This window comes from Scleropages formosus, chromosome 12 (genome assembly GCF_900964775.1).
Source record: "Scleropages formosus chromosome 12, fSclFor1.1, whole genome shotgun sequence".
Classification (NCBI taxonomy): Eukaryota; Metazoa; Chordata; class Actinopteri; order Osteoglossiformes; family Osteoglossidae; genus Scleropages; species Scleropages formosus.
The window spans coordinates 17,842,008-17,869,648 of NC_041817.1; the positions used below are offsets into that span (position 1 = coordinate 17,842,008).

The window sequence follows — 27,641 nt, forward strand, 5'->3', positions numbered from 1 at the left end:
CTAACCCTACACATCTCCAACACCCTCCGATAACGTTCATCGGTCACCAGCGTGACGTCGAAAAAGGACAATGGCCCGTTTCTCTAGATACAGACAATGTCCTCCGCCTGAAGTCCCAGGAGTCCAAAAACAATCTTACGAATGAAAGGAATGCGCTCATGAAATCTGATGACGTCGTCCCGGTTCCTCCAATGGAAGCGGATGGTATTCTTCAAAGCCTGCAGCCATTCTCACGGCCAGTGATGGTCTCTCATCCTCCCCTGGAGCTGCCGACGTCTTCGAGGAAAACCCTATTCTGGACTATCTTACCACTTAACCAGCACTGTCACTACAGGCCTGGAAAAAGCCTGTTTCAGTACTGTTATTGTACCTGTTTTTCTCGCGTCGTTTGAAGTCATTCTAGGAATCCGTCCGGTATTTTTAAAAACTTATTTTGCGCCACAAAGTTCTTGCAGTTCAAGTACAAGTAAGTGAAGAACTAACAAACAATTAGCATATCTGACTTTCATGATTTTGACAGTTTTTAACACTCCGTGTATTCTGCTGTTACAATGATACAAACATGCTAAATACTCTCATCAATACTTCAATGTATCACTGTAGTCGCATTTAAAGCTCAGTGCCATTTAGTGTTTCAACGCAATATTGCGCTGCGCTAGAGTAAAGGATAATGCGATTAGTTGGACCTCTTTTTCTTCTCACCACCTTCAAAATTTTCCTCATCTCCAGTTACGGAGCACGCGCTATTTTGCAACAAAACATACACCTACATGTGCGAATCTTATTCTCTTTTCATTTCTACATCCTTTCTATAACAACTGTACTGGAACGATTTCCTCCTCACTTTATGGACCTCAGAGATTAATTTGTGCTAAAGAAACACCATGAATAACTGAATGCATTATATTGTTGACATGGCATCCAGGATTTATCATCCCTGCGGAAAGCTCATAATAAAGAATAATGGTGTTAGATAAATTTCTGAAGTTCATCATTATTTTTTTTTCTTCACGGGTCAGAATGGATCAACAGCCCACTAAAGGTGTCTGGTTCCACACACTGTCTAACTGGACAGGAAAAAATTTCTCCATTCATCATTTCCGATAACTAAAATCTTTATTCAATAAATAAAGCAAGCCTAAAAACTGCCACGCCACTAATAAAAACTAAAATAAAACAATAAAAATCAATAAGACCAGCTAATATGAAGACCACATGATATACTTCGCTGTATCACGAGATTCCTACAGTACTTTTGGATTATGAATCTTACAGACGATTGATCGACAAAGGTAGGTTTGGTGTTTTGAACGTTTTAATCCATGTCATTATGCGTAGTGGTTTTTTATGTGGAAGTTAAGAAAAATCCTTCCACTTAAGTTGTTATGGGAAAGAGAGTAAGATTTGCACAGGTCGGTGTATGTTTTGTTGTGAAATAGCGCGTGCTCCGTAACCAGAGATCTGTAACATCCTGAAAATAAGAGAAAAAAAAGGTCCAATCAATCGCCTTGTCCGTTCACTAGAGCGCTGCGCGATATTGCGTCGAAACACTAGACGGCGCTGAGCTTTACATGCGAGTACAGCAACACCTAAACTTCGAAATAGCAACGAGAGTATTGAGCGCGTTTGTATCACTACACAACAGAACACGTAGAGTATTAAAAACTGGGGTTAAAGTATAAACACCAGCCATTACTAAATGTTAACTCTTGCCATCACACGAAACAATGAAAACACAAACGGCACGTGTACTGTATTTTCATAGACAAAACACAGAAATGCTGTACGAGCTGCATCACAGGCTGAGAGAAAACAGCCAGCGACTAGCATTGTTGTTTGCTCTTGCTTTAAACCCAGAGAATCAGGGGAGAGCGCGAACGCAGTCCCCCACTACCAGAAATTATGCAGTCGAGATTCCCACATTTGGGGAATTCGCAGGGGTCAGCACAGCCGGAGTGCAATGGCTGAGCCTCGCCCTGGGTGAACCACCTTCTTGATCATGGTATCTCCCCTGCCAGGTAAGTATGAGTTGTACACGTTTCGCAGGCACACCTCCCTACACGCCACAGACGCTCGTCTCACGGTGGGCGCCTTGGAAACACACACACGCGCGCGCACACACACTCGTCGACTCTTGTCCTGCCATGGGCTCTTTGCGATCATTCCTTGCTTTTCTCCACATCCCTTGTTCAAGAGGCTCCGATGTTTTTCATTCGCAATCGGTGTCTCACCGATTTCCCGTGATGCCTCAGTGCTGCCGACTGTAACAGCTGGGAGCGGCGCCTCCAAAGAGGAAGTAGTTCTCCGCACGTTTGTGCCGCGGCACAAAAACAAGCGCCACAGTTCAGTCAGCGAGGTGCTGTGAACGGCGTACGACCTTGTTGTGAGCGCAGAAAAATGCAACTTCGCGGATCGTGCGCACATGGAGCGTTTTACAACCTAGCGTGGTATAATAATAAAGTGAGCTGCACAGACAGTGTAAATGAAGTTGACGAGAGTGAAAATCGGCGACGCCGGGTTCGCTGTGTGTAATACATGGCAAAATGTTAATGATATTAAGAGATATTGCAGAGCAGGTCGACTTAAACTAGGCAATAGTTTAACGTTAGGAAGAGACTGTAGGGTGCAGAAAGAAAGGAGGAAAGCGCGCGGTGGTACTAGCGGGGGGGAAAAAAAGAAAAAGCTTACAGCACCCGGTATTCCCAGGCGGTCTCCCATCCAAGTACTAACCGGGCCCGACCCTGCTTAGCTTCCGAGATCGGACGAGATCGGGCGTATTCAGGGTGGTATGGCCGTAAGCGATGGCAAGCGCTGCAGACATCCTATTCATACTTTTCTCTTTCAGACAACAAGTCTAGATTATTTAATATGTTCTTTAAAATTATATATCTTTTCAATTATACAATAGACAACATACATTCACTTATACCCCGATCGAAAAATGAGAGAAATGTGCACAACAGCTAATGATCTCCCTCTGGTTCTAGCATTATACACATAAATTCAAATGTACCATTTAATAACCTACTTAGCATTAAAAGACATAAATGATAAACACTCACTCATTTTATGAAATAATAATTACAATAAACACAGCACTGCAGTGCAATGTTGTTAAACATCAACAGTCAAATAAAACATTAAAGTTCAACAATGTATCCTAAAAAAAATCCCCCCCCCCTGCCACCGCCGATTAAACTCCCAGGTGGGACTCAATCAGCAGGTGTCAATGACCCGAACTTCAGAGGGGACTTCTTAATCAGCACACCTGAATGATTGCCTCCATCTGGGGAGAGCAGCAGTTTTCTGTTTTGCTTTTGCGTCCCATGTGAAAGTGGACCCTCCTCCTTCTCCTCGTAGTGCTGTAGCCATCGTCTTTCCTACTCCGCTGTTCTTTATTTCCCTTGTCATCATCAAGAAGTGTGGTCCACTGTCCCAATGACCCTGAGAGCACAAGTCCCCTACAGCTGTGGACACTACAGAAGTACCAGGTACCAGTACCAGGTGAGAGAAACTCATCAGAGTTGCTTTCAAGAGTCTAAGGTAACATCTGCGTACTTTACTAATGAGTTTATCACAATCTTTTACTGTTTTTCTTGAAACACTTTAAAGGGTAAAGGGTTTTCAAGTCTGAAGTTTTCAATTGTGCAGAGTTTATTTATAATTGTTTTTAACTTCCAATGGCTCTCACGTTCTTGGATTTGGAGAAACAAGTGTATAATCGGAGGAGTGAATAATCTCTATTATGTCTGCAATGAGAAGGATTTGATAATGTATAATGCGGATGCGTTTTTGAATTTTGGGGTTCAATTTTCCAATTTCATGCTATATAATAAAGTTTGGTGTAAAAAAAATGGCATCAAGAGCACCATATGTCTTTTTCACTGGAAACAAATGGTGTTCTTGATGATCCAGTTTCTAGGAGTCACTGTCCCAGCTGTGGAAATCATCTCTGTTTTCCATTCTGAAGGTCTTTGTCTTCAGAAAGCCTGGTCTAACTGAGAAAAAAGAAAAGGGAAAAAGACAACTTTTTTGACCTGTGAGGATGGTAGTCAAGCCTTCAAAAACCCTACCCCTTAAGTTCAATTTTTAAATTTTCAGTAATAGAATAGTAATTTTAGACTTGTTTGAAGCTAAACAAATGTTACGCTAGGATGGATTGTGCTCCCGGGAAAAGCTCTGATAAACTGTGACCATGTGCTAGAGAAGCAGTTACCATCATAACAATTTTTTTTTTTTTTTTTCTCTCTTTCATGGATCAGACCGGATCACCAGCCCATCAAAGGTGCCTGGTTCCACAACTTGACAGAAATAAATTCCTCTATTCATCATTTCTGATGATTAAAATCTTTATTCAATAATAAATTAATGTTTAACTGCCATGCCCATAATAAAATTTGAAAGAAAAATCAATAAAACCAGCTAATATAAGGACTGCATGACAGAACTTTTAAAATACCTCCTAAGGCTTAAAACTACAAACAATTAAAAGAAGACTTACCCACTAACGCTCGCTGTAAAAAAAGCACAATGAAATCTCGGATTAGCATCAGACAAACCAAGCGAAACACACATAATATCAATACGCCAAGTCACATTTGAGTAAGAAGTACGCTGAAACACCGTAGGAATTGTATTATAGCTCAGAAGAGACTCAGTGGCTAGCATTATTGTTTGCTCTTGCTTTAAACCCAGAGAATCAGGGGAGAGCGCGAACGCAGTCCCCCACTACCAGAAATTATGCAGTCGAGATTCCCACATTTGGGGAATTCGCAGGGGTCAGCACAGCCGGAGTGCAATGGCTGAGCCTCGCCCTGGGTGAACCACCTTCTTGATCATGGTATCTCCCCTGCCAGGTAAGTATGAGTTGTACACGTTTCGCAGGCACACCTCCCTACACGCCACAGACGCTCGTCTCACGGTGGGCGCCTTGGAAACACACACACTTTTCCACTGTTGACTGTCATACGTGCGTCCAAACACTAGATGGCGCTGAGCATTAAAGTCGATCCCCCCCCAACGGATAGAATGGATTAGCAGAACACTAAAAGTGTCTGGTACCGCACTGTCCAGCAGAACAGAGAAAATTTCTCCATTCATCACTTCCGTCATTTACCCAGTTTCTAAGGCCTTATGCTCCGACTGGAGCAAAGAGGATTAAAGAATATAAACCCCGGTGATCGCGTCCCAGACCAGGTGCAAATTCCAGATCGCACAACACCCAGGCACCCCGCACATCTGGTTGCGATGGACCAGGTCGACCATTACCTTGTTCAGGCCCTTGGTCAGGCACTTCGCGATGATCTTTGCGTCCACGATCTTTGGGTCTCCAGGTGGCAAGATGGACTTTATCATCTTTCTTGTAAAACAAGGAGAGCACCGCTGTCCTCATACTTTTAGTAAGCGTGCCCCTGCCCAGAACCTCTTCGACAATGCACAAAAAAGTCAGCACCAAGATGTCCCAAAACGTGGAATAAAATTCCACAGGTGTACCGTTGAGGCCTGGAACCTTGTGCGGATTCATCTTACGAAGCACCTCCGACAGCGCGATCAAAATGACTGCTCTCTAAGCTGCAAAGAGCCTCCTCGGGGACTCCGTTACATTTCAAGCCCTTCACGTTGTTAAAAAAGAGTAGAGATCCACTCCCGACAACATTGAGCCAGAAAGGCTCCCATGGTTGCTGCTGACAAAAAGGGATCAAAATCGTGGACCGTTATGCTGCTCTCCCTGAGAAGTCGCCCACCCGGAAGAGCTCCCCTCAAGAAGAAGGACCATCAGGGACATCGGAGCCCCTCGCCAAGGGAGGCTGGAGGAGGATCGGTGGTGGATGTGGCGGCAGCGGCGAACCCGAACATTGCGGCGGAGTCGACGAGGAAGGAGATGACAGCTGCAAGGGCGGTAGCGACGGCGGCCTCGCCTGCAGAAGACGCGGCCAGGCCCGAGAAGGGCCCTGCTGCCCGGGTGGATCTTCAGAGGAGGAGGAGCAGCCTGCTAGCAATGTGGCTCCTAGGATGAAGCACACTACTCGCTTCCGATGGCGAAACACAGAGACAGCGGGGGACTTCCCGGATCGTGCTGGGTTCATCAGGGAAGTCATCTTCAGAAAGTTGGGCCTGGCCGGCGCACAAGTTGTTTGCATTCAAAGGAATGGAGCCCAGCGGTTTGTCGACGTCACCGTTCTCGCTTGATGAAACCTACCAAAAAATGGTTGAAATCTGTAAGAAGGAGAAGGACGGGGGGTTGAAGCAATACAAGACTGAGTATCTTTGGTGGATGGATAGAAGGATAATCGCTGTCTACGTCTTCAACCCCTTTGTCCCCGCCGAGGCCGTCCGTGCTTTTCTTCAGCGCCACGTCGACCTCCTACCTGGCCACAGGGATATCCGCGATGAGTTTGGCATATGGAACAGGTGCAGGCAGTTTCAGGCGCGCCTGCGCCCCGACCCCCTGGCCCCCGACGGGCTCCATCGTCCTCCGGCATTTTTTAATATACAAAATGAATGAATGAATGAATGAATGAATGAGCTTTTATTGCCAAGTATGTTTACACATACAAGGAATTCGTCTTGGTGACAGGAACTTCCACAGCACAGACAGAAAAACAGTGACAAGACACAGACAATAAAAGTAGAGTGGGTTAATAAAAGATAAAAAAAAATATATATAGAATATAAAGTGTGTGTGTGTATATATATATATATATCTATATATATATATATATATATATACACACACACACTTTCTGAGCCGCTTGTCCCATACAGGGTCACGGGGAACCGGAGCCTACCCGGCAACACAGGGCGTAAGACCAGAGGGGGAGGGGACACACCCAGGACGGGACGCCAGTCCGCCGCAAGGCACCCCAAGCAGGACTCGAGCCCCAGACCCACGAGAGAGCAAGATCCAGTCCAACCCACTGCGCCACCGCGCCCCCCTATGTTATATACAATGCAAGGCAAAGTAAATAAGAGATATGATGTGAAAAATAAATATAAATAGCGTTGCTTATTGCACCGGTTTACTCCCTAGGGGGCATTTAGCTGTTCATGAGGTAGATGGCCTGAGGAAAGAAACTTTTCCTGTGCCTGGCTGTCCTGGTGTTCAGTGCGAAGGGTCTAGGATGACTTTGCCAGCCCTTTTTCTCACTCTGGACGAGTACAATTCTTGGAGAGTGGTGGGGTGTGCCGATGATTCCTCCAGCCGTCCGGACTATCCGCTGTAATCTTCTGAGGTCTGATTTTGTAGCTGAGCAGAACCAGACGGTTATAGAGGTGCAGTAGACAGACTGGATGACTGCAGAGTAGAATTGCATCCGCAGCCTCTGTGGCAGATTGAACTTCCTCAGCTGGCGAAGTAAGTAAACAGTAAGGCTTATCTCTTATACCCTCAGCAGCCACCCCTCTGCAGGCTCTGCCAGGGTCGGGGGCATACAGTAGAAGCATGTAAGAACATGAAATGCAGGAACTGCTTGGAGACCGGACATTTCGCCAGGGACTGCAAGGGCCTCCACCGCTGCAATATTTGCAGCAGTGAAGACCATCTGGCCCGTCTCAGTCCGCAGTACAGACCCTCGTATGCAGATTGTTGTTTGGAAAAACAGTTTGAATAATTGATTTTAATTTGTAGAATTTTGAAGCATTTTAGATTTACGAATGATGATGATTTATGTATGAATGTTTAATGTTTAAAGGGGGTGCGGTGGCGCAGTGGGTTGGACCGGGTCCTGCTCTCCAGTGGGTCTGAGGTTTGAGTCCCGCTTGGGGTGCCTTGCGACGGACTGGCATCCCATCCTGGGTGTATCCCCCTCCCCCCCTGGCCCTATGCCCCGTGCTGCCGGGTAGGCTCCGGTTCCCCGCGACCCCGTATGGGACAAGCGGTTCTGAAAGTGTGAGTGAGATGTTTTTAATGACGGCGCAAAATCAGAATGTACAAGTTTTTACATGGGTGCTTGGGTACTTTTCTTGTGGGTGTAACGCACATGTGTTTTAAACCTTGTATTTAAACCACATTTTTGGTGTAGGGCTTTAAAGTCCCAGGTTCTTTTTGCCATAGTGGGTATCTATATTTGTTGTTAAATTCTGATGTTTATTACTCTTTGTATTAGTAAAATAAGATGTCTGGAGAAGTGAGTAAGCTCTGTCATGTTTATGTTGAGAGATGTTTTTATAATGAAATGTGAGGATGTTATTTTGTGTTTGTAATTCGTGATGTGGAATATTGTAAGGTTTTATTTTTGTTCTTATGGTATCGAATAAAGTGTGAAAAAAAAAATCTGTGGAGGAGGGTCTTCAGGCATTAACGTTGGTGGATAATAAAATCGAAGTGATGGAGATGGCGGTAGAAATGGCGGCGGGGGCCAGAGAAGCCCTTAACGAAGCCAGTGATCTCCTGAGAGCAAGCCCTGCCCGTACCCTGACGGAGATTCTGAAGCGGAAAAAAGAAGATTCAACACCAAAGAAAAAGAAGAAGAAAAAGTCTAGAAGGGAGGCTGCGGCACCAGATGGGGGCCTCTTGCTGGCCGGGCCCCCTTCGGAAGAAGGCCGAGAGCTTTCCACCTCCCCGGAAGAGATGGATGCCGTGTGGGCCCCGCGTAGCTCCCCGTCGACGTTGCCGAGCCGGTGGTCGTTGTACGAGGGAGGATGGGCGATGCCAAACTCGGAGGCGTATCTGCCAGACGGGGACTCTAGTGGGGCGGCGGTGTCCTCTGAGGAGGAGGTCTTAATGGATTGAGAAAGGGCCGGTTTTTAATCTTATTTTAGTGTTATTTTATTGTTTTATTTGGCTTTTTAACATCGTACCCCAATGGCTGATTATAAAATTTTAACTCTTAACATCAGGGGGCTAGAAAATAAAGTAAAAAGAATTGCTTTGTTTAACCAGTTTGAGTCCTATGCGTTCAACCTGTGTTTTTTGCAGGAAGTCCACCTCCGGGACCAGCGGGACGTGACTCTCTTCTCTCAAGAATGGAGGAAGGGTGAGTCCTACTGGAGCGTAGGTGGCGTCCACTCTACAGGTGTGGGGATACATTTTGGGGACCGCGCCTTTGAGAAGGTAAGGCCTCTCCTTGTTCATGCCGGCCGAGTGTTGGGGGTGGACGTCACGTGGAGAAGTTTGCACATATGTGTTCTGTGCGTCTACACTCTGGTGGAGTTCAAGTCCCACATCGCTCTGTTTGACGAGTTGGTCCCTCGTTGTGTGACTGATAGACATCTAATAATGAGAGGAGACTTCAACATTTTTCTTGAGCCAAAGGGGCTTGACCACCATCTGCAAGATGTGAACTGGCATTGTTTACACAGTAAGTTGCCGGTCAAAGTAGTCCTGTATAGGCACAAATTGACCAGCCACCCACTCTGCCCGCGACTCCAGTGCGGCAAGAGTGAAACTCTTGCACGTGCTTTTTGGGACTGCGGACAGGTGCGGGAGGTCTGGCGTTTGGTGACTCGGCTGTGCAGGAAGATCAATTTGCAGATGGTTTTGACGTACGACAAAGTCTTGAGGGGATGAAACCCTGGGGCTCAGAAGGCAGCAGCCGCCCCGATGTGGCTGGTGATTAGCGTGGCGAAGCAAATGCTCTGGAACGCAAGAACCCAGCTGGTCCAGACGGGTAGACTTGGGCGTCCAGGGTGCGTATCATAAAATCCAGGCCGACCTAACGATTAGGATGGAGAAAGATGTCACTCAGTGGGGTTACTTAGAAGCCAAAGAGAGGTGGAAGGGCCTCTTTTGGCTGTGACCCCACAGGTTTGTGGCAGATCCTCCATCCTGGGGTAAGTAACACACGTCCTTTCGCACTCACAAAACACCGTAAGTCGTATTTTTGGTGAACGTAAGCGTTGTGTTTTGTGGTGTGTTATGTGTTTTATGTTAGGTGTAGGGTTTCTAATCTTTTATGGCACATTTTATTTAAGTTGCACACTTTTAAACATTTATAGCACTTATTGCAATTTTAAAGTAGTCACTTGTAAATGACTACATGTGTGGTGTGTTGGTATTATTTATTTATTTATTATGTTTAGTTTAGTGTAGTGTAGATTGTTTTGTTGTGTGGGTGAATGCTGTGTTCTAATTCTATATGTATTTTATCATTCACCTATCCCACTAAAACATCAATAGGAGAGCGGTGTTGTGAAAAGGGAAAACACCCAAAAACGGTAGGTAAGGTGTATGGTAACATCCTGGGAACAGGTCAGGGGACCGCCCCGCCCTCTTGAGCGGTGAATGTTACCGGGTAAGTTTCCTTTTAATTATTTATGATGTTTGGTTTTAAGGCTTGGGGTATGTTTTTAGTGCTTTGAAAGTTCTGCCATGCAGTCTTTGATATTAGCTGGTCTTGTTGATTTTATTGTTTTACTTTAAATTTTATTATTGGCATGGCAGTTTTCAGGATTGATTTATTGAATAAAGATTTTAATTACGCAAATCGATGAATGAAGAAAGGTATTCCTGTCGAGTTAGACAGTGTGTGGAACCAGACACCTAAATTTTGAAGTAGCGGCGATAGTATGTTGACTGTTAATTCTTGACATACTCGTACCCAAAAAACGAGAACATTGCACCAAAGGACGAGCTCCTACGTTAGTGTCACACGAAACAATGGAAACACAAACGGCACGTGTACTGTATTTTCATAGACAAAACACAGAAATGCTGTACGAGCTGCATCACAGGCTGAGAGAAAACAGCCAGCGACTAGCATTGTTGTTTGCTCTTGCTTTAAACCCAGAGAATCAGGGGAGAGCGCGAACGCAGTCCCCCACTACCAGAAATTATGCAGTCGAGATTCCCACATTTGGGGAATTCGCAGGGGTCAGCACAGCCGGAGTGCAATGGCTGAGCCTCGCCCTGGGTGAACCACCTTCTTGATCATGGTATCTCCCCTGCCAGGTAAGTATGAGTTGTACACGTTTCGCAGGCACACCTCCCTACACGCCACAGACGCTCGTCTCACGGTGGGCGCCTTGGAAACACACACACGCGCGCGCACACACACTCGTCGACTCTTGTCCTGCCATGGGCTCTTTGCGATCATTCCTTGCTTTTCTCCACATCCCTTGTTCAAGAGGCTCCGATGTTTTTCATTCGCAATCGGTGTCTCACCGATTTCCCGTGATGCCTCAGTGCTGCCGACTGTAACAGCTGGGAGCGGCGCCTCCAAAGAGGAAGTAGTTCTCCGCACGTTTGTGCCGCGGCACAAAAACAAGCGCCACAGTTCAGTCAGCGAGGTGCTGTGAACGGCGTACGACCTTGTTGTGAGCGCAGAAAAATGCAACTTCGCGGATCGTGCGCACATGGAGCGTTTTACAACCTAGCGTGGTATAATAATAAAGGGTAGCGGCACGTGAGCTGCACAGACAGTGTAAATGAAGTTGACGAGAGTGAAAATCGGCGACGCCGGGTTCGCTGTGTGTAATACATGGCAAAATGTTAATGATATTAAGAGATATTGCAGAGCAGGTCGACTTAAACTAGGCAATAGTTTAACGTTAGGAAGAGACTGTAGGGTGCAGAAAGAAAGGAGGAAAGCGCGCGGTGGTACTAGCGGGGGGGAAAAAAAGAAAAAGCTTACAGCACCCGGTATTCCCAGGCGGTCTCCCATCCAAGTACTAACCGGGCCCGACCCTGCTTAGCTTCCGAGATCGGACGAGATCGGGCGTATTCAGGGTGGTATGGCCGTAAGCGATGGCAAGCGCTGCAGACATCCTATTCATACTTTTCTCTTTCAGACAACAAGTCTAGATTATTTAATATGTTCTTTAAAATTATATATCTTTTCAATTATACAATAGACAACATACATTCACTTATACCCCGATCGAAAAATGAGAGAAATGTGCACAACAGCTAATGATCTCCCTCTGGTTCTAGCATTATACACATAAATTCAAATGTACCATTTAATAACCTACTTAGCATTAAAAGACATAAATGATAAACACTCACTCATTTTATGAAATAATAATTACAATAAACACAGCACTGCAGTGCAATGTTGTTAAACATCAACAGTCAAATAAAACATTAAAGTTCAACAATGTATCCTAAAAAAAATCCCCCCCCCCCTGCCACCGCCGATTAAACTCCCAGGTGGGACTCAATCAGCAGGTGTCAATGACCCGAACTTCAGAGGGGACTTCTTAATCAGCACACCTGAATGATTGCCTCCATCTGGGGAGAGCAGCAGTTTTCTGTTTTGCTTTTGCGTCCCATGTGAAAGTGGACCCTCCTCCTTCTCCTCGTAGTGCTGTAGCCATCGTCTTTCCTGCTCCGCTGTTCTTTATTTCCCTTGTCATCATCAAGAAGTGTGGTCCACTGTCCCAATGACCCTGAGAGCACAAGTCCCCTACAGCTGTGGACACTACAGAAGTACCAGGTACCAGTACCAGGTGAGAGAAACTCATCAGAGTTGCTTTCAAGAGTCTAAGGTAACATCTGCGTACTTTACTAATGAGTTTATCACAATCTTTTACTGTTTTTCTTGAAACACTTTAAAGGGTAAAGGGTTTTCAAGTCTGAAGTTTTCATTTGTGCAGAGTTTATTTATAATTGTTTTTAACTTCCAATGGCTCTCACGTTCTTGGATTTGGAGAAACAAGTGTATAATCGGAGGAGTGAATAATCTCTATTATGTCTGCAATGAGAAGGATTTTGATAATGTATAATGCGGATGCGTTTTTGAATTTTGGGGTTCAATTTTCCAATTTCATGCTATATAATAAAGTTTGGTGTAAAAAAAATGGCATCAAGAGCACCATATGTCTTTTTCACTGGAAACAAATGGTGTTCTTGATGATCCAGTTTCTAGGAGTCACTGTCCCAGCTGTGGAAATCATCTCTGTTTTCCATTCTGAAGGTCTTTGTCTTCAGAAAGCCTGGTCTAACTGAGAAAAAAGAAAAGGGAAAAAGACAACTTTTTTGACCTGTGAGGATGGTAGTCAAGCCTTCAAAAACCCTACCCCTTAAGTTCAATTTTTAAATTTTCAGTAATAGAATAGTAATTTTAGACTTGTTTGAAGCTAAACAAATGTTACGCTAGGATGGATTGTGCTCCCGGGAAAAGCTCTGATAAACTGTGACCATGTGCTAGAGAAGCAGTTACCATCATAACAATTTTTTTTTTTTTTTTTCTCTCTTTCATGGATCAGACCGGATCACCAGCCCATCAAAGGTGCCTGGTTCCACAACTTGACAGAAATAAATTCCTCTATTCATCATTTCTGATGATTAAAATCTTTATTCAATAATAAATTAATGTTTAACTGCCATGCCCATAATAAAATTTGAAAGAAAAATCAATAAAACCAGCTAATATAAGGACTGCATGACAGAACTTTTAAAATACCTCCTAAGGCTTAAAACTACAAACAATTAAAAGAAGACTTACCCACTAACGCTCGCTGTAAAAAAAGCACAATGAAATCTCGGATTAGCATCAGACAAACCAAGCGAAACACACATAATATCAATACGCCAAGTCACATTTGAGTAAGAAGTACGCTGAAACACCGTAGGAATTGTATTATAGCTCAGAAGAGACTCAGTGGCTAGCATTATTGTTTGCTCTTGCTTTAAACCCAGAGAATCAGGGGAGAGCGCGAACGCAGTCCCCCACTACCAGAAATTATGCAGTCGAGATTCCCACATTTGGGGAATTCGCAGGGGTCAGCACAGCCGGAGTGCAATAGCTGAGCCTCGCCCTGGGTGAACCACCTTCTTGATCATGGTATCTCCCCTACCAGGTAAGTATGAGTTGTACACGTTTCGCAGGCACACCTCCCTACACGCCACAGACGCTCGTCTCACGGTGGGCGCCTTGGAAACACACACACTTTTCCACTGTTGACTGTCATACGTGCGTCCAAACACTAGATGGCGCTGAGCATTAAAGTCGATCCCCCCCCAACGGATAGAATGGATTAGCAGAACACTAAAAGTGTCTGGTACCGCACTGTCCAGCAGAACAGAGAAAATTTCTCCATTCATCACTTCCGTCATTTACCCAGTTTCTAAGGCCTTATGCTCCGACTGGAGCAAAGAGGATTAAAGAATATAAACCCCGGTGATCGCGTCCCAGACCAGGTGCAAATTCCAGATCGCACAACACCCAGGCACCCCGCACATCTGGTTGCGATGGACCAGGTCGACCATTACCTTGTTCAGGCCCTTGGTCAGGCACTTCGCGATGATCTTTGCGTCCACGATCTTTGGGTCTCCAGGTGGCAAGATGGACTTTATCATCTTTCTTGTAAAACAAGGAGAGCACCGCTGTCCTCATACTTTTAGTAAGCGTGCCCCTGCCCAGAACCTCTTCGACAATGCACAAAAAAGTCAGCACCAAGATGTCCCAAAACGTGGAATAAAATTCCACAGGTGTACCGTTGAGGCCTGGAACCTTGTGCGGATTCATCTTACGAAGCACCTCCGACAGCGCGATCAAAATGACTGCTCTCTAAGCTGCAAAGAGCCTCCTCGGGGACTCCGTTACATTTCAAGCCCTTCACGTTGTTAAAAAAGAGTAGAGATCCACTCCCGACAACATTGAGCCAGAAAGGCTCCCATGGTTGCTGCTGACAAAAAGGGATCAAAATCGTGGACCGTTATGCTGCTCTCCCTGAGAAGTCGCCCACCCGGAAGAGCTCCCCTCAAGAAGAAGGACCATCAGGGACATCGGAGCCCCTCGCCAAGGGAGGCTGGAGGAGGATCGGTGGTGGATGTGGCGGCAGCGGCGAACCCGAACATTGCGGCGGAGTCGACGAGGAAGGAGATGACAGCTGCAAGGGCGGTAGCGACGGCGGCCTCGCCTGCAGAAGACGCGGCCAGGCCCGAGAAGGGCCCTGCTGCCCGGGTGGATCTTCAGAGGAGGAGGAGCAGCCTGCTAGCAATGTGGCTCCTAGGATGAAGCACACTACTCGCTTCCGATGGCGAAACACAGAGACAGCGGGGGACTTCCCGGATCGTGCTGGGTTCATCAGGGAAGTCATCTTCAGAAAGTTGGGCCTGGCCGGCGCACAAGTTGTTTGCATTCAAAGGAATGGAGCCCAGCGGTTTGTCGACGTCACCGTTCTCGCTTGATGAAACCTACCAAAAAATGGTTGAAATCTGTAAGAAGGAGAAGGACGGGGGGTTGAAGCAATACAAGACTGAGTATCTTTGGTGGATGGATAGAAGGATAATCGCTGTCTACGTCTTCAACCCCTTTGTCCCCGCCGAGGCCGTCCGTGCTTTTCTTCAGCGCCACGTCGACCTCCTACCTGGCCACAGGGATATCCGCGATGAGTTTGGCATATGGAACAGGTGCAGGCAGTTTCAGGCGCGCCTGCGCCCCGACCCCCTGGCCCCCGACGGGCTCCATCGTCCTCCGGCATTTTTTAATATACAAAATGAATGAATGAATGAATGAATGAATGAGCTTTTATTGCCAAGTATGTTTACACATACAAGGAATTCGTCTTGGTGACAGGAACTTCCACAGCACAGACAGAAAAACAGTGACAAGACACAGACAATAAAAGTAGAGTGGGTTAATAAAAGATAAAAAAAAATATATATAGAATATAAAGTGTGTGTGTGTATATATATATATATATATCTATATATATATATATATATACACACACACACTTTCTGAGCCGCTTGTCCCATACAGGGTCACGGGGAACCGGAGCCTACCCGGCAACACAGGGCGTAAGACCAGAGGGGGAGGGGACACACCCAGGACGGGACGCCAGTCCGCCGCAAGGCACCCCAAGCAGGACTCGAGCCCCAGACCCACGAGAGAGCAAGATCCAGTCCAACCCACTGCGCCACCGCGCCCCCCTATGTTATATACAATGCAAGGCAAAGTAAATAAGAGATATGATGTGAAAAATAAATATAAATAGCGTTGCTTATTGCACCGGTTTACTCCCTAGGGGGCATTTAGCTGTTCATGAGGTAGATGGCCTGAGGAAAGAAACTTTTCCTGTGCCTGGCTGTCCTGGTGTTCAGTGCGAAGGGTCTAGGATGACTTTGCCAGCCCTTTTTCTCACTCTGGACGAGTACAATTCTTGGAGAGTGGTGGGGTGTGCCGATGATTCCTCCAGCCGTCCGGACTATCCGCTGTAATCTTCTGAGGTCTGATTTTGTAGCTGAGCAGAACCAGACGGTTATAGAGGTGCAGTAGACAGACTGGATGACTGCAGAGTAGAATTGCATCCGCAGCCTCTGTGGCAGATTGAACTTCCTCAGCTGGCGAAGTAAGTAAACAGTAAGGCTTATCTCTTATACCCTCAGCAGCCACCCCTCTGCAGGCTCTGCCAGGGTCGGGGGCATACAGTAGAAGCATGTAAGAACATGAAATGCAGGAACTGCTTGGAGACCGGACATTTCGCCAGGGACTGCAAGGGCCTCCACCGCTGCAATATTTGCAGCAGTGAAGACCATCTGGCCCGTCTCAGTCCGCAGTACAGACCCTCGTATGCAGATTGTTGTTTGGAAAAACGGTTTGAATAATTGATTTTAATTTGTAGAATTTTGAAGCATTTTAGATTTACGAATGATGATGATTTATGTATGAATGTTTAATGTTTAAAGGGGGTGCGGTGGCGCAGTGGGTTGGACCGGGTCCTGCTCTCCAGTGGGTCTGAGGTTTGAGTCCCGCTTGGGGTGCCTTGCGACGGACTGGCATCCCATCCTGGGTGTATCCCCCTCCCCCCCTGGCCCTACGCCCCGTGCTGCCGGGTAGGCTCCGGTTCCCCGCGACCCTGTATGGGACAAGCGGTTCTGAAAGTGTGTGTGTGTGAGTGTGAGTGTGAGTGAGTGAGTGTGAGTGTGAGTGAGTGAGTGTGTGAGTGAGTGAGTGAGTGAGTGAGTGAGTGAGTGAGTGAGTGAGTGAGTGAGTGAGTGAGTGTGAGTGAGATGTTTTTAATGACGGCGCAAAATCAGAATGTTCAAGTTTTTACATGGGTGCTTGGGTACTTTTCTTGTGGGTGTAACGCACATGTGTTTTAAACCTTGTATTTAAACCACATTTTTGGTGTAGGGCTTTAAAGTCCCAGGTTCTTTTTGCCATAGTGGGTATCTATATTTGTTGTTAAATTCTGATGTTTATTACTCTTTGTATTAGTAAAATAAGATGTCTGGAGAAGTGAGTAAGCTCTGTCATGTTTATGTTGAGAGATGTTTTTATAATGAAATGTGAGGATGTTATTTTGTGTTTGTGATTCGTGATGTGGAATATTGTAAGGTTTTATTTTTGTTCTTATGGTATCGAATAAAGTGTGATAAAAAAATCTGTGGAGGAGGGTCTTCAGGCATTAACGTTGGTGGATAATAAAATCAAAGTGATGGAGATGGCGGTAGAAATGGCGGCGGGGGCCAGAGAAGCCCTTAACGAAACCAGTGATCTCCTGAGAGCAAGCCCTGCCCGTACTCTGACGGAGATTCTGAAGCGGAAAAAAAGAAGATTCAACACCAAAGAAAAAGAAGAAGAAAAAGTCTAGAAGGGAGGCTGCGGCACCAGATGGGGGCCTCTTGCTGGCCGGGCCCCCTTCGGAAGAAGGCCGAGAGCTTTCCACCTCCCCGGAAGAGATGGATGCCGTGTGGGCCCCGCGTAGCTCCCCGTCGACGTTGCCGAGCCGGTGGTCGTTGTACGAGGGAGGATGGGCGATGCCAAACTCGGAGGCGTATCTGCCAGACGGGGACTCTAGTGGGGCGGCGGTGTCCTCTGAGGAGGAGGTCTTAATGGATTGAGAAAGGGCCGGTTTTTAATCTTATTTTAGTGTTATTTTATTGTTTTATTTGGCTTTTTAACATCGTACCCCAATGGCTGATTATAAAATTTTAACTCTTAACATCAGGGGGCTAGAAAATAAAGTAAAAAGAATTGCTTTGTTTAACCAGTTTGAGTCCTATGCGTTCAACCTGTGTTTTTTGCAGGAAGTCCACCTCCGGGACCAGCGGGACGTGACTCTCTTCTCTCAAGAATGGAGGAAGGGTGAGTCCTACTGGAGCGTAGGTGGCGTCCACTCTACAGGTGTGGGGATACATTTTGGGGACCGCGCCTTTGAGAAGGTAAGGCCTCTCCTTGTTCATGCCGGCCGAGTGTTGGGGGTGGACGTCACGTGGAGAAGTTTGCACATATGTGTTCTGTGCGTCTACACTCTGGTGGAGTTCAAGTCCCACATCGCTCTGTTTGACGAGTTGGTCCCTCGTTGTGTGACTGATAGACATCTAATAATGAGAGGAGACTTCAACATTTTTCTTGAGCCAAAGGGGCTTGACCACCATCTGCAAGATGTGAACTGGCATTGTTTACACAGTAAGTTGCCGGTCAAAGTAGTCCTGTATAGGCACAAATTGACCAGCCACCCACTCTGCCCGCGACTCCAGTGCGGCAAGAGTGAAACTCTTGCACGTGCTTTTTGGGACTGCGGACAGGTGCGGGAGGTCTGGCGTTTGGTGACTCGGCTGTGCAGGAAGATCAATTTGCAGATGGTTTTGACGTACGACAAAGTCTTGAGGGGATGAAACCCTGGGGCTCAGAAGGCAGCAGCCGCCCCGATGTGGCTGGTGATTAGCGTGGCGAAGCAAATGCTCTGGAACGCAAGAACCCAGCTGGTCCAGACGGGTAGACTTGGGCGTCCAGGGTGCGTATCATAAAATCCAGGCCGACCTAACGATTAGGATGGAGAAAGATGTCACTCAGTGGGGTTACTTAGAAGCCAAAGAGAGGTGGAAGGGCCTCTTTTGGCTGTGACCCCACAGGTTTGTGGCAGATCCTCCATCCTGGGGTAAGTAACACACGTCCTTTCGCACTCACAAAACACCGTAAGTCGTATTTTTGGTGAACGTAAGCGTTGTGTTTTGTGGTGTGTTATGTGTTTTATGTTAGGTGTAGGGTTTCTAATCTTTTATGGCACATTTTATTTAAGTTGCACACTTTTAAACATTTATAGCACTTATTGCAATTTTAAAGTAGTCACTTGTAAATGACTACATGTGTGGTGTGTTGGTATTATTTATTTATTTATTATGTTTAGTTTAGTGTAGTGTAGATTGTTTTGTTGTGTGGGTGAATGCTGTGTTCTAATTCTATATGTATTTTATCATTCACCTATCCCACTAAAACATCAATAGGAGAGCGGTGTTGTGAAAAGGGAAAACACCCAAAAACGGTAGGTAAGGTGTATGGTAACATCCTGGGAACAGGTCAGGGGACCGCCCCGCCCTCTTGAGCGGTGAATGTTACCGGGTAAGTTTCCTTTTAATTATTTATGATGTTTGGTTTTAAGGCTTGGGGTATGTTTTTAGTGCTTTGAAAGTTCTGCCATGCAGTCTTTGATATTAGCTGGTCTTGTTGATTTTATTGTTTTACTTTAAATTTTATTATTGGCATGGCAGTTTTCAGGATTGATTTATTGAATAAAGATTTTAATTACGCAAATCGATGAATGAAGAAAGGTATTCCTGTCGAGTTAGACAGTGTGTGGAACCAGACACCTAAATTTTGAAGTAGCGGCGATAGTATGTTGACTGTTAATTCTTGACATACTCGTACCCAAAAAACGAGAACATTGCACCAAAGGACGAGCTCCTACGTTAGTGTCACACGAAACAATGAAAACACAAACGGCACGTGTACTGTACTTTCATAGACAAAACACAGAAATGCTGTACGAGCTGCATCACAGGCTGAGAGAAAACAGCCAGCGACTAGCATTGTTGTTTGCTCTTGCTTTAAACCCAGAGAATCAGGGGAGAGCGCGAACGCAGTCCCCCACTACCAGAAATTATGCAGTCGAGATTCCCACATTTGGGGAATTCGCAGGGGTCAGCACAGCCGGAGTGCAATGGCTGAGCCTCGCCCTGGGTGAACCACCTTCTTGATCATGGTATCTCCCCTGCCAGGTAAGTATGAGTTGTACACGTTTCGCAGGCACACCTCCCTACACGCCACAGACGCTCGTCTCACGGTGGGCGCCTTGGAAACACACACACGCGCGCGCACACACACTCGTCGACTCTTGTCCTGCCATGGGCTCTTTGCGATCATTCCTTGCTTTTCTCCACATCCCTTGTTCAAGAGGCTCCGATGTTTTTCATTCGCAATCGGTGTCTCACCGATTTCCCGTGATGCCTCAGTGCTGCCGACTGTAACAGCTGGGAGCGGCGCCTCCAAAGAGGAAGTAGTTCTCCGCACGTTTGTGCCGCGGCACAAAAACAAGCGCCACAGTTCAGTCAGCGAGGTGCTGTGAACGGCGTACGACCTTGTTGTGAGCGCAGAAAAATGCAACTTCGCGGATCGTGCGCACATGGAGCGTTTTACAACCTAGCGTGGTATAATAATAAAGGGTAGCGGCACGTGAGCTGCACAGACAGTGTAAATGAAGTTGACGAGAGTGAAAATCGGCGACGCCGGGTTCGCTGTGTGTAATACATGGCAAAATGTTAATGATATTAAGAGATATTGCAGAGCAGGTCGACTTAAACTAGGCAATAGTTTAACGTTAGGAAGAGACTGTAGGGTGCAGAAAGAAAGGAGGAAAGCGCGCGGTGGTACTAGCGGGGGGGAAAAAAAGAAAAAGCTTACAGCACCCGGTATTCCCAGGCGGTCTCCCATCCAAGTACTAACCGGGCCCGACCCTGCTTAGCTTCCGAGATCGGACGAGATCGGGCGTATTCAGGGTGGTATGGCCGTAAGCGATGGCAAGCGCTGCAGACATCCTATTCATACTTTTCTCTTTCAGACAACAAGTCTAGATTATTTAATATGTTCTTTAAAATTATATATCTTTTCAATTATACAATAGACAACATACATTCACTTATACCCCGATCGAAAAATGAGAGAAATGTGCACAACAGCTAATGATCTCCCTCTGGTTCTAGCATTATACACATAAATTCAAATGTACCATTTAATAACCTACGTAGCATTAAAAGACATAAATGATAAACACTCACTCATTTTATGAAATAATAATTACAATAAACACAGCACTGCAGTGCAATGTTGTTAAACATCAACAGTCAAATAAAACATTAAAGTTCAACAATGTATCATAAAAAAATCCCCCCCCCCGCCACCGCCGATTAAACTCCCAGGTGGGACTCAATCAGCAGGTGTCAATGACCCGAACTTCAGAGGGGACTTCTTAATCAGCACACCTGAATGATTGCCTCCATCTGGGGAGAGCAGCAGTTTTCTGTTTTGCTTTTGCGTCCCATGTGAAAGTGGACCCTCCTCCTTCTCCTCGTAGTGCTGTAGCCATCGTCTTTCCTACTCCGCTGTTCTTTATTTCCCTTGTCATCATCAAGAAGTGTGGTCCACTGTCCCAATGACCCTGAGAGCACAAGTCCCCTACAGCTGTGGACACTACAGAAGTACCAGGTACCAGTACCAGGTGAGAGAAACTCATCAGAGTTGCTTTCAAGAGTCTAAGGTAACATCTGCGTACTTTACTAATGAGTTTATCACAATCTTTTACTGTTTTTCTTCAAACACTTTAAAGGGTAAAGGGTTTTCAAGTCTGAAGTTTTCATTTGTGCAGAGTTTATTTATAATTGTTTTTAACTTCCAATGGCTCTCACGTTCTTGGATTTGGAGAAACAAGTGTATAATCGGAGGAGTGAATAATCTCTATTATGTCTGCAATGAGAAGGATTTTGATAATGTATAATGCGGATGCGTTTTTGAATTTTGGGGTTCAATTTTCCAATTTCATGCTATATAATAAAGTTTGGTGTAAAAAAAATGGCATCAAGAGCACCATATGTCTTTTTCACTGGAAACAAATGGTGTTCTTGATGATCCAGTTTCTAGGAGTCACTGTCCCAGCTGTGGAAATCATCTCTGTTTTCCATTCTGAAGGTCTTTGTCTTCAGAAAGCCTGGTCTAACTGAGAAAAAAGAAAAGGGAAAAAGACAACTTTTTTGACCTGTGAGGATGGTAGTCAAGCCTTCAAAAACCCTACCCCTTAAGTTCAATTTTTAAATTTTCAGTAATAGAATAGTAATTTTAGACTTGTTTGAAGCTAAACAAATGTTACGCTAGGATGGATTGTGCTCCCGGGAAAAGCTCTGATAAACTGTGACCATGTGCTAGAGAAGCAGTTACCATCATAACAATTTTTTTTTTTTTTTTCTCTCTTTCATGGATCAGACCGGATCACCAGCCCATCAAAGGTGCCTGGTTCCACAACTTGACAGAAATAAATTCCTCTATTCATCATTTCTGATGATTAAAATCTTTATTCAATAATAAATTAATGTTTAACTGCCATGCCTATAATAAAATTTGAAAGAAAAATCAATAAAACCAGCTAATATAAGGACTGCATGACAGAACTTTTAAAATACCTCCTAAGGCTTAAAACTACAAACAATTAAAAGAAGACTTACCCACTAACGCTCGCTGTAAAAAAAGCACAATGAAATCTCGGATTAGCATCAGACAAACCAAGCGAAACACACATAATATCAATACGTCAAGTCACATTTGAGTAAGAAGTACGCTGAAACACCGTAGGAATTGTATTATAGCTCAGAAGAGACTCAGTGGCTAGCATTATTGTTTGCTCTTGCTTTAAACCCAGAGAATCAGGGGAGAGCGCGAACGCAGTCCCCCACTACCAGAAATTATGCAGTCGAGATTCCCACATTTGGGGAATTCGCAGGGGTCAGCACAGCCGGAGTGCAATGGCTGAGCCTCGCCCTGGGTGAACCACCTTCTTGATCATGGTATCTCCCCTGCCAGGTAAGTATGAGTTGTACACGTTTCGCAGGCACACCTCCCTACACGCCACAGACGCTCGTCTCACGGTGGGCGCCTTGGAAACACACACACTTTTCCACTGTTGACTGTCATACGTGCGTCCAAACACTAGATGGCGCTGAGCATTAAAGTCGATCCCCCCCCCCCCCGTGCCCTTAACGGATAGAATGGATTAGCAGAACACTAAAAGTGTCTGGTACCACACAGTCCAGCAGAACAGAGAAAATTTCTCCATTCATCACTTCCGTCATTTACCCAGTTTCTAAGGCCTTATGCGCCGACTGGAGCAAAGAGGATTAAAGAATATAAACCCCGGTGATCGCGTCCCAGACCAGGTGCAAATTCCAGACCGCACAACACCCAGGCACCCCGCACATCTGGTTGCGATGGACCAGGTCGACCATTACCTTGTTCAGGCCCTTGGTCAGGCACTTCGCGATGATCTTTGGGTCTCCAGGTGGCAAGATGGACTTTATCATCTTTCTTGTAAAACAAGGAGAGCACCGCTGTCCTCATACTTTTAGTAAGCATGCCCCTGCCCAGAACCTCTTCGACAATGCACAAAAAAGTCAGCACCAAGATGTCCCAAAACGTGGAATAAAATTCCACAGGTGTACCGTTGAGGCCTGGAACCTTGTGCGGATTCATCTTACGAAGCACCTCCGACAGCGCGATCAAAATGACTGCTCTCTAAGCTGCAAAGAGCCTCCTCGGGGACTCCGTTACATTTCAAGTCCTTCACGTTGTTAAAAAAGAGTAGAGATCCACTCCCGACAACATTGAGCCAGAAAGGCTCCCATGGTTGCTGCTGACAAAAAGGGATCAAAATCGTGGACTGTTATGCTGCTCTCCCTGAGAAGTCGCCCACCCGGAAGAGCTCCCCTCAAGAAGAAGGACCATCAGGGACATCGGAGCCCCTCGCCAAGGGAGGCTGGAGGAGGATCGGTGGTGGATGTGGCGGCAGCGGCGAACCCGAACATTGCGGCGGAGTCGACGAGGAAGGAGATGACAGCTGCAAGGGCGGTAGCGACGGCGGCCTCGCCTGCAGAAGACGCGGCCAGGCCCGAGAAGGGCCCTGCTGCCCGGGTGGATCTTCAGAGGAGGAGGAGCAGCCTGCTAGCAATGTGGCTCCTAGGATGAAGCACACTACTCGCTTCCGATGGCGAAACACAGAGACAGCGGGGGACTTCCCGGATCGTGCTGGGTTCATCAGGGAAGTCATCTTCAGAAAGTTGGGCCTGGCCGGCGCACAAGTTGTTTGCATTCAAAGGAATGGAGCCCAGCGGTTTGTCGACGTCACCGTTCTCGCTTGATGAAACCTACCAAAAAATGGTTGAAATCTGTAAGAAGGAGAAGGACGGGGGGTTGAAGCAATACAAGACTGAGTATCTTTGGTGGATGGATAGAAGGATAATCGCTGTCTACGTCTTCAACCCCTTTGTCCCCGCCGAGGCCGTCCGTGCTTTTCTTCAGCGCCACGTCGACCTCCTACCTGGCCACAGGGATATCCGCGATGAGTTTGGCATATGGAACAGGTGCAGGCAGTTTCAGGCGCGCCTGCGCCCCGACCCCCTGGCCCCCGACGGGCTCCATCGTCCTCCGGCATTTTTTAATATACAAAATGAATGAATGAATGAATGAATGAATGAGCTTTTATTGCCAAGTATGTTTACACATACAAGGAATTCGTCTTGGTGACAGGAACTTCCACAGCACAGACAGAAAAACAGTGACAAGACACAGACAATAAAAGTAGAGTGGGCTAATAAAAAATAAAAAAAAAAAAAATATATAGAATATAAAGTGTGTGTGTATATATATATATATACACACACACACTTTCTGAGCCGCTTGTCCCATACAGGGTCACGGGGAACCGGAGCCTACCCGGCAACACAGGGCGTAAGACCAGAGGGGGAGGGGACACACCCAGGACAGGACGCCAGTCCGCCGCAAGGCACCCCAAGCAGGACTCGAGCCCCAGACCCACCAGAGAGCAAGATCCAGTCCAACCCACTGCGCCACCGCGCCCCCCTATGTTATATACAATGCAAGGCAAAGTAAATAAGAGATATGATGTGAAAAATAAATACAAATAGCGTTGCTTATTGCACCGGTTTACTCCCTAGGGGGCATTTAGCTGTTCATGAGGTAGATGGCCTGAGGAAAGAAACTTTTCCTGTGCCTGGCTGTCCTGGTGTTCAGTGCGAAGGGTCTAGGATGACTTTGCCAGCCCTTTTTCTCACTCTGGACGAGTACAATTCTTGGAGAGTGGTGGGGTGTGCCGATGATTCCTCCAGCCGTCCGGACTATCCGCTGTAATCTTCTGAGGTCTGATTTTGTAGCTGAGCAGAACCAGACGGTTATAGAGGTGCAGTGGACAGACTGGATGACTGCAGAGTAGAATTGCATCCGCAGCCTCTGTGGCAGATTGAACTTCCTCAGCTGGCGAAGTAAGTAAACAGTAAGGCTTATCTCTTATACCCTCAGCAGCCAGCCCTCTGCAGGCTCTGCCAGGGTCGGGGGCATACAGTAGAAGCATGTAAGAACATGAAATGCAGGAACTGCTTGGAGACCGGACATTTCGCCAGGGACTGCAAGGGCCTCCACCGCTGCAATATTTGCAGCAGTGAAGACCATCTGGCCCGTCTCAGTCCGCAGTACAGACCCTCGTATGCAGATTGTTGTTTGGAAAAACAGTTTGAATAATTGATTTTAATTTGTAGAATTTTGAAGCATTTTAGATTTACGAATGATGATGATTTATGTATGAATGTTTAATGTTTAAAGGGGGTGCGGTGGCGCAGTGGGTTGGACCGCAGTCCTGCTCTCTGGTGGGTCTGCGGTTCGAGTCCCGCTTGGGGTGCCTTGCGACGGACTGGCATCCCATCCTGGGTGTATCCCCCTCCCCCCCTGGCCCTACGCCCCGTGCTGCCGGGTAGGCTCCGGTTCCCCGCGACCCTGTATGGGACAAGCGGTTCTGAAAGTGTGAGTGTGAGTGAGATGTTTTTAATGACGGCGCAAAATCAGAATGTACAAGTTTTTACATGGGTGCTTGGGTACTTTTCTTGTGGGTGTAACGCACATGTGTTTTAAACCTTGTATTTAAACCACATTTTTGGTGTAGGGCTTTAAAGTCCCAGGTTCTTTTTGCCATAGTGGGTATCTATATTTGTTGTTAAATTCTGATGTTTATTACTCTTTGTATTAGTAAAATAAGATGTCTGGAGAAGTGAGTAAGCTCTGTCATGTTTATGTTGAGAGATGTTTTTATAATGAAATGTGAGGATGTTATTTTGTGTTTGTGATTCGTGATGTGGAATATTGTAAGGTTTTATTTTTGTTCTTATGGTATCGAATAAAGTGTGAAAAAAAAATCTGTGGAGGAGGGTCTTCAAGCATTAACGTTGGTGGATAATAAAATCGAAGTGATGGAGATGGCGGTAGAAATGGCGGCGGGGGCCAGAGAAGCCCTTAACGAAGCCAGTGATCTCCTGAGAGCAAGCCCTGCCCGTACCCTGACGGAGATTCTGAAGCGGAAAAAAGAAGATTCAACACCAAAGAAAAAGAAGAAGAAAAAGTCTAGAAGGGAGGCTGCGGCACCAGATGGGGGCCTCTTGCTGGCCGGGCCCCCTTCGGAAGAAGGCCGAGAGCTTTCCACCTCCCCGGAAGAGATGGATGCCGTGTGGGCCCCGCGTAGCTCCCCGTCGACGTTGCCGAGCCGGTGGTCGTTGTACGAGGGAGGATGGGCGATGCCAAACTCGGAGGCGTATCTGCCAGACGGGGACTCTAGTGGGGCGGCGGTGTCCTCTGAGGAGGAGGTCTTAATGGATTGAGAAAGGGCCGGTTTTTAATCTTATTTTAGTGTTATTTTATTGTTTTATTTGGCTTTTTAACATCGTACCCCAATGGCTGATTATAAAATTTTAACTCTTAACATCAGGGGGCTAGAAAATAAAGTAAAAAGAATTGCTTCGTTTAACCAGTTTGAGTCCTATGCGTTCAACCTGTGTTTTTTGCAGGAAGTCCACCTCCGGGACCAGCGGGACGTGACTCTCTTCTCTCAAGAATGGAGGAAGGGTGAGTCCTACTGGAGCGTAGGTGGCGTCCACTCTACAGGTGTGGGGATACATTTTGGGGACCGCGCCTTTGACAAGGTAAGGCCTCTCCTTGTTCATGCCGGCCGAGTGCTGGGGGTGGACGTCACGTGGAGAAGTTTGCACATATGTGTCCTGTGCGTCTACACTCTGGTGGAGTTCAAGTCCCACATCGCTCTGTTTGACGAGTTGGTCCCTCGTTGTGTGACTGATAGACATCTAATCATGAGAGGAGACTTCAAGATTTTTCTTGAGCCAAAGGGGCTTGACCACCATCTGCAAGATGTGAACTGGCATTGTTTACACAGTAAGTTGCCGGTCAAAGTAGTCCTGTATAGGCACAAATTGACCAGCCACCCACTCTGCCCGCGACTCCAGTGCGGCAAGAGTGAAACTCTTGCACGTGCTTTTTGGGACTGCGGACAGGTGCGGGAGGTCTGGCGTTTGGTGACTCGGCTGTGCAGGAAGATCAATTTGCAGATGGTTTTGACGTACGACAAAGTCTTGAGGGGATGAAACCCTGGGGCTCAGAAGGCAGCAGCCGCCCCGATGTGGCTGGTGATTAGCGTGGCGAAGCAAATGCTCTGGAACGCAAGAACCCAGCTGGTCCAGACGGGTAGACTTGGGCGTCCAGGGTGCGTATCATAAAATCCAGGCCGACCTAACGATTAGGATGGAGAAAGATGTCACTCAGTGGGGTTACTTAGAAGCCAAAGAGAGGTGGAAGGGCCTCTTTTGGCTGTGACCCCACAGGTTTGTGGCAGATCCTCCATCCTGGGGTAAGTAACAC

General features: G+C 46.5%; 1 protein-coding gene and 9 non-coding genes across 13 annotated transcripts in view; all 10 read right to left on the minus strand.

Annotated features, from left to right (window-relative positions):
* LOC108920698 (FERM, ARHGEF and pleckstrin domain-containing protein 1-like) overlaps positions 1-3,299 on the minus strand; it is a 78,453-nt gene extending 75,154 nt beyond the window's left edge. For 2 of the 4 annotated variants that reach the window (XM_029256798.1, XM_029256797.1), the window contains exon 1: positions 3,269-3,297. In XM_029256798.1, coding sequence (XP_029112631.1) covers positions 3,269-3,286 — 18 coding nt within the window. In that variant the 5' untranslated portion in view covers positions 3,287-3,297. Of the gene's footprint in view, positions 1-3,268 lie in introns of all 4 variants that reach the window. The other 2 variants (XM_029256800.1, XM_029256799.1) reach the window with 2 other exon arrangements.
* On the minus strand, positions 1,863-2,026 carry LOC114912061 (U1 spliceosomal RNA). Its single transcript, XR_003798051.1, has one exon. It is a non-coding gene; the product is annotated as a U1 spliceosomal RNA (small nuclear RNA).
* Positions 2,682-2,800, minus strand: LOC114912052 (5S ribosomal RNA). The gene has a single exon (XR_003798047.1). It is a non-coding gene; the product is annotated as a 5S ribosomal RNA (ribosomal RNA).
* Positions 3,300-4,700: 1,401 nt separating the features above from the next.
* On the minus strand, positions 4,701-4,864 carry LOC114912063 (U1 spliceosomal RNA). The gene has a single exon (XR_003798053.1). It is a non-coding gene; the product is annotated as a U1 spliceosomal RNA (small nuclear RNA).
* Positions 4,865-10,732: 5,868 nt separating this feature from the next.
* LOC114912064 (U1 spliceosomal RNA) lies at positions 10,733-10,896 on the minus strand. The gene has a single exon (XR_003798054.1). It is a non-coding gene; the product is annotated as a U1 spliceosomal RNA (small nuclear RNA).
* Positions 10,897-11,563: 667 nt separating this feature from the next.
* Positions 11,564-11,682, minus strand: LOC114912062 (5S ribosomal RNA). Its single transcript, XR_003798052.1, has one exon. It is a non-coding gene; the product is annotated as a 5S ribosomal RNA (ribosomal RNA).
* Positions 11,683-13,584: 1,902 nt separating this feature from the next.
* LOC114912072 (U1 spliceosomal RNA) lies at positions 13,585-13,748 on the minus strand. Its single transcript, XR_003798062.1, has one exon. It is a non-coding gene; the product is annotated as a U1 spliceosomal RNA (small nuclear RNA).
* A 5,984-nt stretch (positions 13,749-19,732) lies between these two features.
* On the minus strand, positions 19,733-19,896 carry LOC114912065 (U1 spliceosomal RNA). Its single transcript, XR_003798055.1, has one exon. It is a non-coding gene; the product is annotated as a U1 spliceosomal RNA (small nuclear RNA).
* Positions 19,897-20,563: 667 nt separating this feature from the next.
* LOC114912073 (5S ribosomal RNA) lies at positions 20,564-20,682 on the minus strand. Its single transcript, XR_003798063.1, has one exon. It is a non-coding gene; the product is annotated as a 5S ribosomal RNA (ribosomal RNA).
* A 1,898-nt stretch (positions 20,683-22,580) lies between these two features.
* Positions 22,581-22,744, minus strand: LOC114912066 (U1 spliceosomal RNA). Its single transcript, XR_003798056.1, has one exon. It is a non-coding gene; the product is annotated as a U1 spliceosomal RNA (small nuclear RNA).
* Positions 22,745-27,641: the final 4,897 nt, after the last annotated feature.